General features: G+C 46.7%; 1 protein-coding gene across 1 annotated transcript; it reads right to left on the bottom strand.

Annotated features, from left to right (window-relative positions):
• Positions 1-624: 624 nt before the first annotated feature.
• pop7 (POP7 homolog, ribonuclease P/MRP subunit) lies at positions 625-5,035 on the bottom strand. Its single transcript, XM_043683680.2, has 2 exons — positions 4,834-5,035; positions 625-1,908 (listed from the first exon to the last, which is right to left on the bottom strand). Exon 2 carries the CDS (start codon positions 1,901-1,903, stop codon positions 1,490-1,492), a length of 414 nt encoding a protein of 137 aa, XP_043539615.1. The 5' UTR covers positions 1,904-1,908; positions 4,834-5,035; the 3' UTR covers positions 625-1,489.
• Between the last annotated feature and the right edge of the window lie 17,003 nt (positions 5,036-22,038).

Consider the following 22,038-nt stretch of genomic DNA (forward strand, 5'->3'; position numbering starts at 1 on the left):
TTTGGAAAAGATTTACCAGGATGTTGCCAGGAATGGAGGGTTTGAGTTATTAAAAATAGGGTGGGACATTTTTCACTGGAGCGCAAGAGGCTGAGGGATGCGCTGATAGAGGTTTATACAATCATTAGGAGCATAGAAAAGGTGAACAGCAAGGAACTCTCATTTTGGTTGGGTGTAGCTCTAAACTAGGGGGCATATTTTTAAAGTGAAATAAGAAAGATTTAAAAAGGACTTTTTACACAGAGAATTCACACAGTTACTGCGTAGAATGACATGCACATAAGGACCTTCTTATGCACCCTAGAAAACACTCCAGCTGGGTGCATATCGACCTGGTACGGCAATGCTCTGCCCAGGATCGTAAGAAACGACAGAAAGTGGTGTGCACAGCCCAGACCATGACAGGAGCCAACCTCCCATCCATGGACTTCATTTACACTTCTTGTTGCTGTGGAAAGGCTGCCAGCATTATCAAAGACCCCTCTCAACTGATAAGATTCTCTTCCAACCTCTTCAGTCAGGCAGAAGCTTGAACACATGCACTAACAAGTTCAAGACAGGATTGAATAGTTATATAAATTGCCTCAACTGTAGTTATTGGAGATATAGAACAATGAGAGCCACAAATGTCCAAACTTGCTTTATATTCAGAGCACCAAGGAGAGATATACAGCATCACAAGCATATAACATCCTAAAGTGCTTGATAGCTAATTAACCTTGTTTGCAATTTATGACACATAAGTGGTGCACAGCAAGCTCCCACAGACAGCAATATGATGATGACAGGATTGTCTGTTTCAGTGATATTGAGTGGTAATTGTTAACTCGGAGACACCAATGGGCTACTCCCCCCCCCACCACTCCTGTTCAAATAAAATCCCTGGGACCTTTAACATCAGCTCAAATGGGCAGCAGGGGGCCTCTGTTTCACACCTATACAAGTGTGGCTCACCCACAGTACCACAATAGGGTGCCAATTTTGCTCTGGAGTGAGTCTGGGATAAATGTTCAAACTTGGCACAGAGGATCCAACGGAAGTATAGAAATGAACCACTGACAGGTACAGGAAAGGCTGCACCAAGCACTGGCTCAGCCTGAGAGTCGAGAAGTAACACACGAGTAAATGGGAGATATCAGGAGCAACTGTCCACTGGTCCAATAAATAAGAGTTTAAAATAAATACTTGTGATTACAAGGTTCATAAACACCCTTTGGTGTAACAGCTTCTCCTGCTTCCATGGTGAGGTTATGGTCATAATACCTTGTACACATAATTCAAACAGAATCACAAATGTACTGAATTCATAACTTGAATCGATTTCACTTCAAATAAAAATTATTTTATCCGAAAACATTGCAAATGAAAAAAGCAGTCCTTTACTTAGCATCCAGGATATATTTTGATGGTGTTGAATGCACGAATGAGTTTCTCCAGAGATACATGTCACAATCCTCCCACTACTGTAAACACTGAGAGCCACCACTTGCTACTGAGGGAGTGTGTGGAAGACTTTGATGTGAATGGCGGAGTTGTTTCTGGTGCGGGTGAGGGGCTCGCCCTCGTCCAGTTCTGGCTCCAGGTCGTCCACAAGCTCGACAGTCGAGGTGTTGGCGGCGATCTGCAGACTCCCAAAGCTGCCCCCCTGGAGCTGCAGAGCGATGTTGATGGCGCGGTTGATGGCCAGCCCCAGGCCATGAATGCAGATCTCGCTAAAGCATCCGCTGTCCAGCATCTTCTGGCAGCGAGCCAGCTGCGCCTTGAAATCCGTCTTCATGTTGACGTAGATGTCGTTCTTGCGTTTCGGAAGTTTGCGCGGCAGCCTCTTGCGCAGTGTGTACTCCACCTGGTCCATGTCCATTGCCCCCTCCGACGCTGGTGCTGTGGGCTGGTTTTCAGCCATACTCACTGGAAGGAAGTAAAGGTAGGAAGAGGAGAGACTGAGTGACATTGTGTGAAGTGAGGAGATGGTGGTGTGGTGATAATGTTGCTGGACTAGCCATCCCAGATCCCAAGGTAATGCCCAGGGATGTGCGACATATCACACCATTGGCATCTAATGCAATTTAAATTCAAGTTAATAAATCTGGAATATAAAGCTATGCTCAGTGATGGTGAGCATGTGAATGCTCATCAATTGTCAGAAAAATGTCAGAAAAAGACACGAGGAGCAAATTTTCTTTTTACACAGACTAGTTCGTATATGGAATGAATTTGCAGAGGAAGTGGTGGATTTGGGTACAGTTACAATGTTTAAAAGACATTTAGATAAGTACATGAATAAGAAATGTTTGGAGGGATATGGGTCAAGCGCAGGTAGATAGAATTAGCTTAATTTGGGATTATGGTCAGCATGGACTGGTTGGACCAAAGGATCAGTTTCAGTGCTGCGTCACTCTGATTCACTGATACTAATTGCCTTTAGTGAAGGAAATCTGAAACGGTTACCCAGTCTGACTTACTCTAGACCTATGCAATGACTCTTAATTGTCCTCTGAAATGGCCAAGCAATAAATACTGGGCCTTGCCAGCAATGCTCATGAAAGAATTAAGAAAAGTAAAACTGACAGTGGTATTTAAGAACATCCTGAGAGTGTGCTGAACCAAGGAATAATTTAATGAAGGTAGGCGAAGATGCTCTTGTGTCATTGAGTAAAAATGCCAAAATCTGATTTTCACTTAACTGTAATCCCTACAGTGTGGAAACAGGCCATTTGGCCCAAAAGGTTTGCACTGATCGTTCGAAGAGTATCCCACCCAGACCCATTCCCCTATACTTATTACTCTACATTTCCCCTAACTAATGCAGCTAGCCTACACATCCCTGAACACTATGGGCAATTTAGCACGGCCAATTCACCTAACCTATATGCCTTTGGACTGTGGGAGGAAACCAGAGCACCCACAGTAAACCCACGCAGACACAGGGAGAATGTGCAAACTCCACACAGACAGTTGCCCGAGGCTGTAACTGAACCCAGGTCCCTGGTGCTGTGAGGCAGCAGTGCTAACCACTGATATTTGGTTCTCTTGTTTCCGTTAGGCGAGGAGACTAGGACCCGTGGACACAGCCTTAGAATTAGAGGGGGTAAATTCATAACAGAAATGCGGAGACATTTCTTCAGCCAGAGAGTGGTGGGCCTGTGGAAGTCATTGCCGTGGAGTGCAGTGGAGGCCGGGACGCTAAATGTCTTCAAGGCAGAAATTGATAAATTCTTGATGTCACAAGGAAGTAAGGGCTACGGGGAGAATGCGGGTAAGTGGAGTTGAAATGCCCATCAGCCATGATTGAATGGCGGAGTGGACTCGATGGGCCGAATGGCCTTACTTCTGCTCCTATGTCTTATGGCTCCTGGGGCCGAACAGCCAGCCCTCAGCACCCAGGAATGGTGATGGCTCCTGGGGCCGAACAGCCAGCCCTCAGCACCCAGGAATGGTGATGGCTCCTGGGGCCGAACAGCCAGCCCTCAGCACCCAGGAATGGTGATGGCTCCTGGGGCCGAACAGCCAGCCCTCAGCACCCAGGAATGGTGATGGCTCCTGGGGCCGAACAGCCAGCCCTCAGCACCCAGGAATGGTGATGGCTCCTGGGACCGAACAGCCAGCCCTCAGCACCCAGGAATGGTGATGGCTCCTGGGGTCGAACAGCCAGCCCTCAGCACCCAGGAATGGTGATGGCTCCTGGGGTCGAACAGCCAGCCCTCAGCACACAGGAATGGTGATGGCTCCTGGGGCCGAACAGCCAGCCCTCAGCACCCAGGAATGGTGATGGCTCCTGGGGCCGAACAGCCAACCCTCAGCACCCAGGAATGGTGATGGCTCCTGGGACCCAACAGCCAGCCCTCAGCACCCAGGAATGGTGATGGCTCCTGGGGTCGAACAGCCAGCCCTCAGCACCCAGGAATGGTGATGGCTCCTGGGGTCGAACAGCCAGCCCTCAGCACCCAGGAATGGTGATGGCTCCTGGGGTCGAACAGCCAGCCCTCAGCACCCAGGAATGGTGATGGCTCCTGGGGTCGAACAGCCAGCCCTCAGCACACAGGAATGGTGATGGCTCCTGGGGCCGAACAGCCAGCCCTCAGCACCCAGGAATGGTGATGGCTCCTGGGGCCGAACAGCCAACCCTCAGCGCCCAGGAATGGTGATGGCTCCTGGGGTCGAACAGCCAGTCCTCAGCGCCCAGGAATGGTGATGGCTCCTGGGGCCGAACAGCCAACCCTCAGCACCCAGGAATGGTAATGGCTCCTGGGGCCGAACAGCCAACCCTCAGCACCCAGGAATGGTAATGGCTCCTGGGGCCGAACAGCCAACCCTCAGCACCCAGGAATGGTAATGGCTCCTGGGGCCGAACAGCCAGCCCTCAGCACCCAGGAATGGTGATGGCTCCTGGGGCCGAACAGCCAACCCTCAGCGCCCAGGAATGGTGATGGCTCCTGGGGCCGAACAGCCAGCCCTCAGCACCCAGGAATGGTGATGGCTCGTAGAGTTGAACAGCCAACCCTCATCACCCAGGAATGGTGATGGCTCCTGGGGCTGAACAGCCAGCCCTCAGCACCCAGGAATGGTGATGGCTCCTGGGGCCGAACAGCCAGCCCTCAGCACCCAGGAATGGTGATGGCTCCTGGGACCCAACAGCCAGCCCTCAGCACCCAGGAATGGTGATGGCTCCTGGGGCCGAACAGCCAGCCCTCAGCACCCAGGAATGGTGATGGCTCGTAGAGTTGAACAGCCAGCCCTCAGCACCCAGGAATGGTGATGGCTCGTAGAGTTGAACAGCCAGCCCTCAGCACCCAGGAATGGTGATGGCTCGTAGAGTTGAACAGCCGCACTCACCACGTCGGAACCGCGAAGCCTCCTCGAGTCGAACAGCTGACACCCACCAGCGGGTAATAGTGGGGTCTCCTAGTCCGCTGCCAAGGCCGGGGCCGGGAAGGTGGTGGGGAAGGTCTCTGGGCCTCGGCGCCGCCGATGAAACACAAACCGGGAGCTGGAGCTGGAGCTCGATCCCCGTCACAACCTCCGACCCGCCGCTCGCAAATACACATGCGCGTGAGGGACCTCAACAACATGGCGGCAGCCCGGGCCCGCACTCAACATCCTGAGTCAACGAGTGTCAGGTACGATGCAAGAGTGCACCACACTGCCCACCGAAGCAGACCTCCCGGACAGCACCCCACCAATCAGACGGCTTTACAACAACAAAAACTTGTGTTTCCCAAGCGCCTTTACTGCAGTAATACGTCCAGAGACTAAATATGAAGCAAAATGCAAATACAGGATGACTGATGTCCTGTTATACACATGAGTCTTCCCCATACCAGCTCTTCATATATTTTAACAAATCTCTTGACAAAGTCTAGGTCTTTCCTTCGTCAGTTGGTGTCTACTTTCACCTCCATTGCATTATCACACACTCCTCTCACTGCTCTGTAAAACCATTGTAATCCTGCTTCAAATTCTCCATACGCTCCTTATCAACCAAACTCCATTCTCTCACTTCTCCAAATTACTACAGCCATCTTTACTGGCCCTCATTCACTTCCCCTTCTGCCAGTATTCTTTTTCTTAAGTTTACTTATGCATGGGACATTGGCATCACAGGCACTTTGTGTGCATAGATAATTGCCCCTTGAGAGGGTGCTGGCAATGTTAGTGAGGGAGTTCTAGGATTTGACCCAATGAGCAACGTGGAGCGAAGGATGCGAGCATAGGAGGTACAGTTAGTAAGTTTGCAGATGACACCAAAATTGGAGGTGTAGTGGACAGCGAAGAGGGTTACCACAGATTACAACAGGATCTGGACCAGATGGGCCAATGGGCTGAGAAGTGGCAGATGGATAAATGTGAGGTGCTGCAGTTTGGGAAAGCAAATCTTAGCAGGACTTATACACTTAATGGTAAGGTCCTAGGGAGTGTTGCTGAACAAAGAGACCTTGGAGTGCAGATTCATAGCTCCTTGAAAGTGGAGTCGCAGATAGATTGGTTAGTGAAGAAGGCGTTTGGTATGCTTTCCTTTATTGGTCAGAGTATTGAGTACAGGAGTTGGGAGGTCATGATGCAGCTGTACAGGACGTTGGTTAGGCCACTTTTGGAATATTGCGTGCAGTTCTGGTCTCCTTGCTATTTGAAAGATGTTGTGAAACTTGAAAGGGTTCAGAAAAGATTTACAAGGATGTTGCCAGGGTTGGAGGGTTTGAGCTACAGGGCGAGGCTGAACAGGCTGGAGCTGTTTTCCTTGGAGCGTCGGAGGCTGAGGGGTGACCTAGAGGTTTACAAAATAATGAGGGGCATGGATAGGATAAATAGGCAAAGTCTTTTCCCTGGGGTCGGGGAGTCCAGAACTAGAGGGCATAGGTTTAGGGTGAGAGGGGAAAGATAGAGTCCTAATGGGCAACTTTTTCACACAAAGGGTGGTACGTGTATGGAATGAGCTTCCAGAGGAAGTGGTAGAGGCTGGTACAATTACAACGTTTAAGAGGCATTTGGATGGGTATATGAATAGGAAGGGTTTGGAGGGATATGGACGGGGTGCTGGCAAGTGGGACTAGACTGGGTTGGGATATCTGGTCGGCATGGATGGGTTGGACCGAACGGTCTGTTTCCATGCTGTACATCTCTATGACCCTATGCTGACAATACCAATGTGGTCACTGTTTGGCATGTCCACAAAAATTCTGCAATGTCGTTGCAAATGTGCAAACTCTCACATGCATTGTGTTGGCAACAAATCTGTCCTTGGGATGAATTGGATATCTTTTTCAAAATGCCAGCACAAACCCGATGGGAAGAATGGCCTGAACTGCTTTTGTTGCATCAAGATCCAAATAAGAATGAATCTGTTGTATCTTCAAAAGAATATCTATGAGGTTCTGACACCTGATGAAGGAGCGTCGCTCCGAAAGCTAGTGTGCTTCCAATTAAATCTGTTGGACTATAACCTGGTGTTGTGTGATTTTTAACTTTGTACACCCCAGTCCAACACCGGCATCTCCGAATCTAAACTAGTATCACCCACCTGCACTTAGCTCATATCCCTCCAACCTCCCTCCAAACCTTTCCTATTCATAATGATCTAAGTGTATTTTAAACATTGTAACTGTACCTGCATCCATACTTCCTCAGGAAGTTCATTCCACACTTGAACCACCCTCTGTGTGAAAAATTTGCCCCTCACGTCCCTCATACCCCTCTCTCCTGTCATCTTAAAAATATGCTCACTAGTCTTGAAATTCCCCGTCCTAAAGAAAACACACTCACCGTTAACCCTATCTATATTTCCTCATGATTTTAAGAAAACCTATTAAAAGCTGCAGCTCTATGAGGCATCTCCCACCTTCTGTGTAAAAAACTTTCCCTCACATCACCTTTGAATTTTTCCCCCTTTTACCTCAAACACATGCCCTCTAGTATTAGACAGTTCAACCTCTGGGAAACATATTCTGACTGTCGATCCAATCTGTGCCTCGCATAATTTTCTAACCTTGTATCAGGTCTCTGCTCAGCCTCCGCCCCCTCCACAGAAAACAACCCTAGTTTGTCCAGCCTCTCCTTATAGCTCATATCCTGCAATCCTCTATAGAGAGTTGTAAAACTCACCATGAACTGAAAGAAAAAGAATTCTCCTCATCCTTATCTTAAATGGAAGACCCCTATTTTTAAACTGTGTCCCTCATTCTCAGCTCTCCTATAAGGGAAAGCATCCTTTCAGCATCCACCCTGTCAAATCCCCTCAGGATCTTACGTATATCCATGGAACATCATGGATACGATTTGGCAGGACAACGATCACATGAACTTGGTGACTTTGGTGCAACTGCAGGATAAAAAAAAATGTTCTAACAGCCAAGGTCAAGCTGCCATCACGAGAAAGTGAGGACTGCAGATGCTAGAGATCAGAATCAAAAAGTGTGGTGCTGGAAAAGCACAGCCGGTGAGGCAGCATCCGAGGAGCAGGAGATTCGACTCTTCATTCCTGATGAAGGGCTTATGCTCGAAATGTCGACTCTCCTGCTCCTTGGATGCTGCCTGGTCAGCTGTGCTTTTCCGGCACCACACTTTTTGACTCAAGTTGCCAGCATACTACCAGGCCATAAGGCTGCTGTCTCACAAGAAAGAGGCAACTGGTAGTGGTTTTAAACTGAGGACCAACTCCTCAGGCGAGGGGAGAGGTTGAGTTGGAGAGTCCTTCATGGTACCCTCAGCCAGTTCAGGAATTGAACCCAAACTAGTGGTATAATACCTACTACAAACCAGCCATGCAGCCAACTGAACTAACCAACCCCAATAATAGTGGAGGAACTCCTGAAGATGAGGTAATCAGGACAGCTGACTTGTGGGGGCTTCTAAGACTCTAAGGATGCTAGCATGAAGCTCAACATGAAGGCCCCAAATATCCATTATTGTACCAGGGAGACAATAGCTGGCAACAGAGGAAAATGGTGAACCCAATCGCAGATTGGCATGCACTCCGGCAACAAGCACCAGTGCTGAAAACAACAACCCACAGTGTCACATGTGGATCATGTAGCTGAACGCGCAACGATCAGCTTTCACAGCCATTGGGAAAGTTGCCCAAAGCAAAGATATGGATCACATTCAAAACTTCCATGTCTTGTAGATAGGATGCTCACATACCCTGCCCATACCACTGCCCCTTGATATTCTATGGTGTTACCATCACTGAATCCCACACTATCAACATTCTAGGGGTGATCATTGACCAGAAACTCAACTGAAATCACCACATGAACACAGTGGCTACAAGAGCAAGTCAGAGGCTGGGGATATTGTGGTGAATCACCTCCTGACTCCCAAAAACCTGTCCACCATCTACAAGGCACAAGTCAGGAGTGGGATGGAATACTCCTCACTTGCCCTGGTTGGGGGCAGCTCCAACAACATTCAAGAAGCTTGACACCATCCAGAACAAAACTTGATTGGCACTGCATCCACAAACATCCACTCCCTCCATCACCGACGCTCGGTAACAGCAGTGTATAATATCGACAAGAGGTACTGCAGATGTTCACCCAAGATCCTCAGACAGCACCTTCCAAACCCACAACCACTTCCATCTAAAAGGACAAGGACAGCAGATACATGGGAACACAAGCCCCCTCTAAGTTCTCCTCCAAGCCACTCATCATCCTGACTTGGAAATATATCGCCATTCCTCCACTATTGCTGGATCAAAATCTTGGAATTCCCTTCCGTAGGGAATTGTGGGTAAACCCACAGCAGGTGGACTGCAGCGGTTCAAGAAGGCAGCTCACCCCCACCACCTTCTCAAGGGGCAACTACGAACAGGCAATAAATGCTGGCGAGCGATCGAGACTGATATCTGACAAATGAATATTTTTTTAAAAATACACTTGATTCAAGTAATGATCTCAATCAGGATCTTGCTGTGCATCATTTGTGTTTGCTGCACCAAAGTGTGCCATATAAATGCAGGATCTTGTTATGCAAAACCATATGAGCAAAGCACTGGGATTCAACCTGAAAGGATTAGGATTCAAAAGCAGAGTAGCTATCATGAACTTGTATGGAAACCACAGGGCTCACTTTGAATAAGGTGCACAGTTCTATTTCTCATTTATTCGTAGATGATCTTATAGATCGTGAAAAGGTTGCTAAAGATTGGTGATATAGTGAACAGTGAAGAAGGTTATCTAAGATTACAAAGAGATCTCAATTAATTGGTTCGGCCACTTTTGGAATACTGTATGGAGTTTGGTCACCCTGCTATAGAAGGTGACAAAGAAGCAGCACTCCAAAAGCGTGTGATTTCGTGTAAACCTGTTGGACTATAACCTGGTATCATCTGACTTTGTTTGCCCCAGTCCAACACCAGCACCTCCACACCTTTAGGAAAGCGACTGGGGACTTTAAAATGATGAAGGCGGTTGGACAGGGTAGATATGAGGAAGGTGTTACTGCTTGCAGGTGAGCCATCAATCTCAGACAGATTTTAATAAATCCAGGGGAGAGTTCCGCAGAAACCTCATGATCCAGACAGTGGGGAGAATATGGAATTCACTCCCACAGTTGAAGCAAATAGTGTCGGTACAGAGGGGAAACTAGATATGAGGGAGAAGAGTAGAGGTGGGGGTATATTGATGGAGTGAGGTGAAGACCTGTGGGAGGAATCTCATGTGGAACATAAACCCTAATGCAGACTGAGTGAAGAGCTGACAGACTAGCAGTAACGTTACTGGAGAGCTTTAAGTTTAATGTTGTGGTGGAGACAGTTCAAATCCCACATAGCAGGAATTTTAATTGAATACGTGTGGGATATAAAGATACTCTTAATAATGGGGACTGTGACAGCTATCATCAGTTGTCAGAAATCCATCTGATTCACCAATGTCCTTGAGGGAAGGAAATCTGCAGTTCTTACCTGTGCTAGCTTATATCTGACTCCAGACCTTTGGTAATATGGCGACTGAAATGGCCCAGCAAGGTACCCAGTTCAAGAGCAATAAGGGCTCAGCAACAACAGTGATGTCTGAAAGAATGTGTATTTTAAAATGGACAAGGGAAGTGGAGACGATCAGGGATTTCCAAAAGGAAACCGGGTGGACACTGGAGGGAAATAATCTTGCAGAGGTCACAGGTATAGACCATGGAGAATGTGACTGACTGGATTGCTCTACATGGACTTGATGGTCTGATGCTGCAATGAATGGGGCAGATAAATGCATTCAGAGTGAGGCCTGAACAGTAACATGGAGTAAATGGATCGAATGGCTTGTTTTGCCCTTATCACTGTGTGTTTCCGTGCTGGAAATGTGTGTGTTGTGCATGTCCACTTGTATCCACTACCACTGGGAGCCATTAGGGTGTGCTGCAGATTCAGTGTCAACCCATGAAGTTTCCAGGAATCGAAAATGTGCCTTGAAATTCAAGTTCAAGCAATGCCTTGTGCAATGCACAAGAGAGAATCCCTGCCAGTCACGGATGGATGCAGCTCTCTGGAGGTGATTAATGTCTTGCTGAGCAGTCGGCTTCACAGAATTGATGTGATTCATAATGCAACAGTGACAAGGGCAAAACAAGCCTTTCGATCCATTTACTCCGTGTTACTGTTCAGGCCTCACTCTGAATGCATTTATCTGCCGCATTCATTGCAGCATCAGACCATCAAGTCCATGTAGAACAATTCAGTCAGTCACATTCTCCATGCTCTATACCTGTGACCTCTGCAAGATTATTTCCCTCAAGTCTGAAAAATGTGTTGCTGGAAAAGCGCAGCAGGTCAGGCAGCATCCAAGGAGCAGGAGAATCTACGTTTCGGGCATAAGCCCTTCTTCAGGAATGAGGAGGGTGTGCCAAGCAGACTAAGATAAAAGGTAGGGAGGAGGGACTTGGGGGAGGGACGTTGGGAATGCGATAGGTGGAAGGAGGTTAAGATGAGGTTGATAGGCCGGAGAGGGGGTGGGGGCGGAGAGGTCGTGAAGAAGATTGCACGTCAAGAAGGCGGTGCTGAGTCTGAGGGTTGGGACTGAGATAAGGTGGGGGGAGGGGAAATGAGAAAGCTGGAGAAATCTGCATTCATCCCTTGTGGTTGGAGGGTTCCTAGGCGGAAGATGTGGCGCTCTTCCTCCAGGCGTCGTGTTGCCATGGCCTGGCGATGGAGGAGGCCAAGGACCTGCATGTCCTTGGCGGAGTGGGAGGGGGAGTTAAAGTGTTCAGCCACGGGGCGGTTGGGTTGGTTGGTGCGAGTTTCTTCAAGTATCCACCCAGTTTCCTTTTGGAAATCACTGATCATCTCCACTTCCTCTGCCCATTTTAAAATACACGTTCTTTCAGGCATCACTGTTGTTGCCGAGCCCTTATTGCCCTTGGACTGCGTACCTTTCTGGGCCACTTCCCCTGCCCGCTTTTGGGCATTGAGTTCCAGGTCACTACTACTTGCTGTGTAAAGGTACATTTTTCCTCATATCCCTACCTTCCCAGAACTTAAATCTGTGGCCCCCTAGTCTGTGTACCATCAGCTAATGGCACATTTCCCATTGTGGAAAGTGAAAAGCCTCTGATTCTACACTTACTGCCTAGCCATCTTCAATCTGATATTAAGTAGGATTTTGACCCAGCAATGCTATATGTATCCAAGTCAAATAATATTTGTAACTCAGAGGTGAACTTAGATGTGTTGGAGTTACCACGCATATGCTGTTCGTATCTACCATATTGGACTCATTGTCTTCAGCGACTTGACCAAGTCATGTTCGGCTCTTGATGATGAGGAAGGATATTGGTCAAGACTTTGGAAATTCTGTGGGCTTGGGGTATGTGCTGACAGTTAAGGGAATGGTGTTCCAACAGTTTTTGCCTCAACCAGATGGCAGAGAGTGAGCATTCCCCTACCTTGTTTGCAAAGAGGTTTATCCCCCATCGGCCCTCACTCTTGCATCTATAGCCCTTTGTTTTTGTCACCCGTCCTACAGAAAATGAGTTGTATCTTCTGTGGACCCTGTTCCATCCTTTCAAACCTTTCACTTGGTCTCAGTGGGGAGCTGTGGTCCCAACATCCAGGTTCAAGTCTGGGACTTGAGCATGAAAAATCAAGGCTGACATCCCAGTATGAACTGGGTACCTTGCTGGGCCAATTCAGTCAGCGTATTACCATAGGCTTGGAGTCACATGGAGGCTAGCGCAGGTAAGAATGGCAAATTTCCTTCCCTCAAGGAAACTGGTGAATCAGATGGATTTGACAACTGATGATAGCTGTCATACAGTCATAGAGATGTACAGCACGGAAACAGACCCTTTGGTCCAACTCGTCCATGCTGACCAGCTATCCCAATCCAATCTAGTCCCACCTGACCACTGTCACCATTATTAAGAGTTATTCAATTAAAATTCCTGCTATATGGGATTTGAACTGTCTCCACCACACCATTAAACTTAAAGCTCTCCAGTAACGTTCCCACTAGACGGTCACCTCTTCACTCAGTCTGAATCAGGGTTTATGTTCCACATGAGTCTCCTCCAATAGGTTTTCATCTCACTCCATTAACATACCCACCTCTACTCTTCTCCCTCATACCTAGTTTCCTCTTTGCATCGACACTACCTGTCCCGTAGGAGTGCTACACCTTTACTGAAACATTGAAAACTCAGGCCACAGCTGGTCTCTTAGATGGATATCAAGCAGGAGGTCACAACCCCAACAGACAAGCAAATAGTTTTTAACCTGGTGGTCCCACATAGTGGTCCCAGTTCTCTGGGAGAGGAGGGAAGGGTCCTTGAAATGACCCCTTGTGTCACAAGGTCACATCAATCAAAGCGAACCCCAACTGGAAAGTCAATGAATGGGGTAGAGAGGTCATGTTGCAATTAGGGAGTTGGAGAGGAAGGGTTAGAGTCTCCATAGCACTTGACTACTGATCTCATCATTACACTGTTCAGCACATGGAACACAGAAATTAGGAGCAAGCGTCAACTCAGTGAGCTTGTTCCATCTTTTAACATGATCATGACTGCTCCGCTATCTCAATGCCAGAACCCTATCACCCTTTTAGTTTGAGAACTCATGTTCCTTCTTAAATATATTCAGTGACTTGGCCTCCACAGCATTCTTTGGCAGAGAATTCCACAGGTTCACCATCCTCTGAGTGAAGAAAATTCTCCTCATTTCAATCTTAAATGGCCTACTCTGCATCCTGAGTCTGTGACCCCTTGTTCTGGAGACCCCGGTCTCTGTTTCCAGTCTGTCCAGCCCTGGAAGGATTTTGTATGTTTTAATGAGATCTCCCACTCATTCTTCTAAACTCCAGTTAAAACAAGCCTATTTAACCCAATCTCTTCTCAAACAATAAGTCTGTCGAACCTTTGCTGTACTCCCTCTATGGTAAGTATATTCTTTATTAATTAAGGAGACCAAAACTGCACACAAGAATCCAGGTGAGCTCCCACCCAAACACTGTACAGCTGCAATAAGGCATCCTTAGTTTTTTGTTCAAACTCTGTTGTATCAAAGAATCCCTACAATATAAAGCAGACCATTCAGTCCACACCAACCCTCCACAAAGCAACCCATTCAAATCCCCCCTTCTCCCATTCCCTACAACCCACATTTCGCATTGGCTAATCCACCCAAGACTGCATAGCCCTGGACACTATGGGGTAATTTAGCATGGCCAATCCACCGAACCTGCACATTTTCGGACTGTGGGATGAAACCATAGCACCCAGAGGAAACCCACATAGACACAGGGAGAACGTGCAAACTCCGCACACAGATAGTCGCCTAAGAATTCTAGTCCCTGGTGCTGTGAGGCAGCAGTGCTAACCAATGAGCCACTGTGCTGCCCATTGTAATGTAGGTCAACATACCATTTACCTTGCTAACTGCTTGCTTCACCTGCATGTTTGCCTTCAATGACTGGTTTACAAGGTCACCTAGGTCCCTTTATTTATTAAAACTTCCCAATCTGAAATACCTGCACAGAGGTCGGGTCCCATCACCAAGTCACTCTTTATTTACCTGAGTACAGCTCAGGTTAACTGCCCCAATCAAGAGGCTCATAGTCAATGAGGTCCATCTGGTCCCAATCACTACAGCCCTTCCCCCCCACCCCCAAAGTCCATGATGTAGGCCTGGTAGCTTTCGCTTGTAGCTTCAATTGCAACGTTGTTGCCCCAGGTCCGGTTCCTCTGACTCGGGTTTGGACACAGATGGTGTGCACCAGACTGTGGCCTGTCTCTTGCAACCAGAAAGTCTCAGGAGAGTTTTCTTCTCTTCTTCAGTGGCTTCCATTTAAGACTCTGAAGTTTCCCTGAGACTAGACAGAGAGGGAGCACCTGTGGTTTCTGCCAGGCCTTCTGGCTGTTCAGAGCGGCCAACTGTGTTTTCCTCCTGTCCTGTTTTCAAGGTAACAGCTTTCAGGTGATCCACATGTTTATTCAGGACATTATCATCTATACAAACTTTGTAAGTCATGGGACCTGACTGCATTAACCCTGTCTTGTACCCATACAGGGCCATTTCCAAGGTTCCGGCACTAAACTTCACCCCTGAATTGTCTCTCTCTCTTGGAGGAGGCATTTGGCTGGCATTGGAGTTCCTATTGCCATTTCATTCCCCTCTCTCGGTCTGGAAATATCAGCTTTAACCTGATGCAGAGTCTTCTCCCCATCAGCAACTCCGCTGGAGTTATCCCTGTGGTTGAGTGCAGGATGGACCTATAATCGAACAGGAATGGGATAGTTTGGTCTCAATTGATGCTGTAGGCTGCTTCTTTAAGCCTGCCTTCAATGTTTGGACCGCTCTTTCCACTAGACCATTGGGTGAGGGAAGATATGGAGCTGTCCTTATGTGCCAAATGCCATTGGACTTGAGGAAACATTTGAATTCGCTGCTGGTAAATGAAGTCCCATTGTCCGTGACTAATACTTCTGGGAGCCCATGTATTGTGAATGGTGCTCAGAGCTTCTTCATCATTGTCCCTGAGTTTGCTGAACTAACTTTATGCACGTCCAACCACTTTGAACAGGCATCCACAATGACCAGGAACATTCAGCCCATGAAAGGATCAGCATAGCCAACATGCAACCGAGCCCAGCATTTACCCAGCTATTCCCACAAATGTGAGGGTGCTGCTGGTGGCAACTTTTGTCCTTGTTGGCACTTGGGCACTGCCCCGTCAACACGGCTGTGTCAGCATCTAGGCCTGTCCATCAGACATAGCTTCTTGTCAGCATCTTCATCTTGGAACCCCTGGATGACCCTGGTGGAAGTCAGCCAGTGTCTGACGGCAACCTTTACTTGGGTCAATCACCCTTGCTTCCCCACAGTAATTGGTGAAAGTGGGTACTGCAGATGCTGGAGATTAGAGTAGTGCTGGAAAAGCATAGCAGATCAGGCAGCATCCGAGGAGCAGGTAAATCAATGTTTTGGGCAAAAGTCCTTCATCGGGAATGAGCTCATCCCTGATGAAGGGCTCCTCACAGTAATATGCTATCTGCGGTGATCTGGTCTCACCAGGTCCAAATAGGTTTCAATCCTGGTTGCGATGACCCTTTTGTTTCCCCCATTACCACCAGCCAAATAAAACTGATAGCATCTCAGGATTCGAGGAGGTTTGAGTTCCCAATATTAGTTAACCAACTCTGTCAACTCTTGGCAGGTTTTAGCGATTGGTGCCTCTGGGAACATTAAGCCCCTTATAACCGAAAATGCTGTAGGTCCACATGCAGTCAGAGGATTACTCATTGCTTTTTATCTGCCCCAATGTCATTTGCCTGGTTAAATATTGCATTCTTTCCACGGTCTTCGACAGCAAGGTCAAATGAGTCAAGCTTCCCAAATAAAGGCATGATGCCAGAAATGCTTACCCCAACTCCAAGGTGACAGTTGCAAGCCAATGTTCTTCAGGGACGTCCTGTCTTCTCCCGTCACCACTGAAGTAACTGCACAGAGACTGGGTCCTGTCATCAAATCATCCTTTATTTACTAGTGCACATTATACTAGCTGTGGCCAGCCAGTTTGGAGTGCTCAACTGAGAAGATTCTAATTTCCAGGGATTTTTTTCCCTTACCCCGACACTATTTTTCCCCAGCATCTATGTCATGTTTGTGCAGATGTAGGACAAAGGGCATGGACAATGGGACTTCATTTACCAGCAGGGAATTCAAAACTTTATTTGTATTTTCCTGGTTATTTTGGTCAACCAAGGCTTTTCTGATTGGCCTAGGTTAACAATCCCAGTTAAAAACTGCATTGTCAATGAGGTCCACCTGGTCACAATCACACAATCTATAATAATTTGAATATACTCTGTCATTCTGTTTTTCCTATTAAATTAGATACCTTCACACTAATCCAAGTTATATTGTATTTGTCATGTACACTCCACTCACTCAATTTGTCTCAATTGCCTTGCAGCTTCTTTACATTGTCCTCACCACTCACAATCCCACCTAGTTTTGCGTCATTCATTCACTGATTCAAATCATTGGTATACATTGTGAATAACTGAGCCCAGCCTGAAAATGACCCATCACTCTGTTTCCTGTCTCAATTCCAAATCCAAGCCAATATGTTATCCTTAAACCCATGTACTTTGACTTTGCACAATAACCTTTTATGCGAGATTTTATCAACAACTTACTGAGAATCCAAATACATCACATCCACTTATTCAGCCCAATCTTTTCAACATCCTCAAAAAAATTCTTAGTTTTGTCAAAATGATTTCCCTTTCATAAATTCATGTCAACTTCAACTAATATTGATGTTTTCTAAATACCCTGTTATCACATGCTTTCTAACTTTCCCACCTACTGATGCTGGACTAACTGGTCTTAATTCTCTGTTTTCTCCTTGCATCCATCTTTAAACAGTGGATTTCCTCCCTGTGGAACTAGGTGGCATGGTGGGTCAGTGGTTAGCACTGCTGCCTCACAGCGCAAGGGACTTGAGTTCAATTCCACCCTGAAGCGACTGTTTGTGTGGAGCTTGTACATTCTCTCCAAGTCTGCACTGGTTTCCTCCTTCAGTCCAAAGATATGCAGGTGTGGTGGATTGATCTTGCTCAATCGCCCATAGTGTCCAGGGATGTACAACTAGGTGGATTGGCCATGGGAAGTGTAGGGTTACAGGGATAAGGTAAGGGGACAGATCTGGGTGAGATGCTCTTCAAAAGGTTATTGGTGACTTGATGGGCCAAATGGCCTACTTCCACACTGTAGGGATTCTATGATTCTACATTTGTCACCCTCTAATCTGTTCCAGACCTATAAAACTTTGGATACACTTTCCAAATATGCTTCTGCCTTAAAATAGTTAAAAGGTGCTAAAATAAGTCAGACATGTTGTTAGACTCCTTTCCATTTCCTTAAGCTCAGTGTCAGAGACAGTCCTGGAGTAACATAGCGGATATGTAACTGGACTATTAATTCTGAAGCCAAATGATCTTGATGATATGAATTCAAATCCTGTTGGAGCATCACATTCAACCGTTTAATACATCTGAACTAAAACACTAGTATCACAGACGGTGATCATGTTGATTGTGGTAAACTCCCATCTGGCTCACTAGTGTCTTTAAGGGAAGAAAGTCTGCCAACCTTCCCCAGTCTGCCTTACATGTGACTCTAGACCCACAGCAATGTGGTTGATTCTTAACTGCTGTCTGAAATGGCTTGGCAAACCACTTGTATACCTGAATTATTAACTCTGTCTGTCCCCTCGTTCTTATTTCAGGTCTCCAGCATCTGCAGTGTTTTGTAGCAAGCAACTCTTTGTCTTCAAGAAACTACCTCACCTTCTCTAAAGGCGATTCATTTTAATTCACTCATGAGGAATAGGCCTCACTGAAGGCTAGTTGCCCTGGAAGGGTGGTATTGAGCTGCCTTATGAACTGCTGCGGTCCATGTGCTGTAGGTATATCCACGATGCTGTTAAGGAGGGAGTTCCAGGATTTTGATCCAGTAACAGTGAGGAACAGGGGTATTGAGGTATTGAGGACTAAAGTCAAAGTAGACCCGATATCTCTTCTCTTAGATCTACCAAATTTACCATCTTTAGACGGGCATGGGAAGAAACTATTTAATATTCTTGCATACTGTGCACTGAAGAATATTCTGATGAATTGTGTGTCTGAGAACCTGCTGGGCTTGCTGGGATGGCAGAAGTTAATTATGGAGCACATTCCCTTGGACCTTTTTACAAACATTGTGCACCACACAACAGACCATTTTGATAAGACATGGCAGCCCTACTTGAGTTATTTGGATATAGATTTGTCAGTTATCTTAACTATGGCATTTATTTAACCAGGATGGTTAGATTTGTCAAGCCTGGGTCCTGGAGGGGGTCTCCTGACTTAATAAGGGTACATATACAATGCTCCCATTCCTTTGCTTGGGAGCTTTGCGCCGAGCATAGCTGTTCTGTATTTTGTGTATTTTTTTGTTTTTTTTTGCTTTTCTTTCTTTTTTTTGGTGTTGCTTTGCACAATGTTAGGGTTTGTTTTGTATTATAGGGTAGGTTAGTAGTTAGTAGACAGTAGTTGTATTGTAATTTGTGGTTTTTTTCCTTATTATACTGATATTTGTTATGATTGTATCTTTCAATAATTTTATATGCTTGTAGAGTTAAAAAAATTTGCTAATAAATATATTTACAAAAAAAACAGTAAAGGAACAGTGATTGGATGGGAAATAAACTTACAGGGCTGTGGGATAGAGCAGGGGGAATTGAGACTGACTGGTTTACTCTACAGAGACAGGATGGGGCCTGATGGCATTTTCTAATGGACATTCATCCTTAACACCTCCCAGTAAGAATTCACATGATAGTGATCAGCAGAGGGACTGAGAGTTGATATTTTTTCCCTTTCTTAGTACAAGGCCATTAAAGCCAGTTGTCAAGCTCTGAGCGACTACCCTTGCTCAGATCAGCTAACTGAGCGAAACTATTTGGTCATCGTGGCTCAGTGCCATGTGACTAGTTCAGACACATAGCAAAACGAGGGCAATCTTGCCAAACCTGTGACCTCTACACACCTCTAGGTGGGATGAGGGATGAGGGAGGATGGTGCACTCTTTGGTCACCCTGCTGGCTACATCCTGGGCTAGTCTTACAGCTGGAACAGGGCCAGACTGTCAAGGTACCAGAGATGCCCAGGGCCAAAGGAGACGATGTTGGCACAGAACTTGCACTGTTGGACGAGGTGTAGGGTAGAAGTAAGCACCAGATCCCTACCCCCCAAAAAGCACACAGCATTCCTGCTGCAGCCAGAGTGTAAACATCTCTGAATGACTGAATTGGATCTGCCTGCGGAACAGACCGTTCGTCCTAACAATAGAAAGGTTTTGACTCTGGAGCTATCCAGAGAATTCTCTGCCTGTTGCATAAAGAGGCTGAGGCTATGCTCCTTTTTATCTGCATTGCAGTGCACTGCGTGGTCAGTGCACAACTCCTGGCAGAATCTGCACTGCAAGGGTCTGGTTTTGAATCGGAGTGGTATTGAAAGGACCTTTAAAGAATAGCGAAACAAATCAAATTGAACACATACCAGTTGCAGAGAAGATAATCTCTTGCTCTTGCTATCTAACAAGCAGCCAAGAGAGACTGTGGCTCATTGCAATTCTCAGTATGGGTGACAATGATCAGGCCAGTCCCATTTGAGTAAAGCCACTGGACACTTGGACCTTGATGTCACAAGGTTGCAGCTCAAATCTTCTGCGTGAAAAGCTGTTTAGAGCGGTCACATGTCTCACCAAATGCTTTGTGGCAGAATCCAGTCTTGTGTTACTGTTTGTGACACACCCCACTCTTTGTGTGACCCACTCTGTTCTGACCTAAGGGGCAACCTTTTCATGCAGAGGGTGGTGCGTGTATGGAATGAGCTGCCAGAGGAAGTGGTGGAGGCTGGTACAATTACAACACTTAAAAGGCGTCTGGATGGGGAAATGAATAGGAAGGGTTTAGCGGGATATGGGCCAAACACAGGCAAATGAGACTAAATGGCATGGATGAATTGGATCGAAGATTTCTGTTTCTGTGCTGTACAACCTATGACCCTGAAAGCAGGACAAAAGCTAGGAAAGCTGCAGCAAGTAACTCACCTCCCCGAAACTTGTCTGCCATGCACAAGTCAGGACTGTGATGGAATATTCCCCACTTGCTCGGATGAGTGCAGGTTCAACAAGACTCAAGAAGCTCAACATCATCCAGAGACAAAGTAGCCCGCTTGATTGTAATCACAATCACCAAAGCTCGATCCCTCCACCACCATCGCTGAGTAGCAGCAGTGTGCACCATCTACAAGATGCACTGCAAAAATTATCCAAGGCTCCTTAGATAGCACCTTCCAAACCTATCACCACTATCAACTCGAAGGGTGCAGGCAAACAGACACATAGTAACACCATCACCTACAAGTTCCCTTCTAAACTATATACCTTCCTGATCTCTCCCCAACAGCATTGTGTGTTTACCTACAGCAAAGGAATTGCAGTGATTCATGAAGACAGCTCACCACCACCTTCTCAAAGGCAACTAGAGATTAGCAACAAATGCTGGCCCAGCCAGTGATATCCACATCCTATGAATGAATAAAAGATGCATTGCTTTTCCAAAGAAACGTTATCGAATCCCTACACTGTGGCAGCAGGCCATTCTGCCCATACTGATCCTCTGAAGAGGATCCCTCCCAGACCCACCCTATCCCTGTATTTCCCATGGCTAATCCACCAAACCTACACATCTCTGGACACTATGGGCAATTTAGCATAGCCAACCTAACCTGCACTTCTTTGGACTGTGGGAGGAAACCAGAATAGCCAGTGGAAACCCATGCAGAAACAAGAGAACGTGCAAACTCCTCACAGACATTCACCTGAGGCTGGAATCGAGCCTGAGTTCCTAGCACCGTGAGGCAGCAGTGCTAACCACTGAGCCACCATGCCACCCATATAGGGCTCAAATGTTAACTTTGTTTCTCTCTCCACAGAAGCTGTCAGAGCTACTGAATTTCTCTAGCACTTTCTGTTGTTTTTAATTCCAGTTGCTTTTGTTAATGTTAGGTTTTATAATGTCTGTAATAAGTTATTTGTTCGAAATTTATGAATACAAATCACCTTTCCAAAGTCATTGGATAGAAACCTTTACTGTGGTGAAGTTTTCTTTCTTCCAAGGTACGATGATGATCAGTACTGTATTTCTACCTATGCAATCTATGACTGGTCATTAGATTAGATTCTATACAGTGTGGAAACAGGCCCTTCGGCCCAACAAGTCCACACCGACCCTCTGAAGAGCAACCCACTCAGACCCATTTCCCTACATTTACCCCTGACTAATGCACCTAACACGACGGGCAATTTAGCATGGCCAATTCACCTGACCTGCACATCTTTGGACTGTGGGAGTAAACCGGAGCACCCGGAAGAAACCCACGCAGACACGGGGAGAATGTGCAAACTCCACACAGTTGCCCGAGGCGGGAATTGAACCCGGGTCCTTAGTGCTGTGAGGCAGCAGTGCTAACCACTGAGCCACCGTGCCACCCTTAATATTTATT

This window comes from Chiloscyllium plagiosum, unplaced genomic scaffold, assembly GCF_037043375.1.
Source record: "Chiloscyllium plagiosum isolate Xiang-an unplaced genomic scaffold, Cpla_swu_hap1 HiC_scaffold_44, whole genome shotgun sequence".
In the NCBI taxonomy this organism is placed as follows: Eukaryota; Metazoa; Chordata; class Chondrichthyes; order Orectolobiformes; family Hemiscylliidae; genus Chiloscyllium; species Chiloscyllium plagiosum.

Coding starts and splice junctions, on each gene's coding strand:
- pop7 (XM_043683680.2), bottom strand. CDS start 1,903: ATGGCTGAAAACCAGCCCACAGCACCAGCGTCGGAGGGGGCAATGGAC.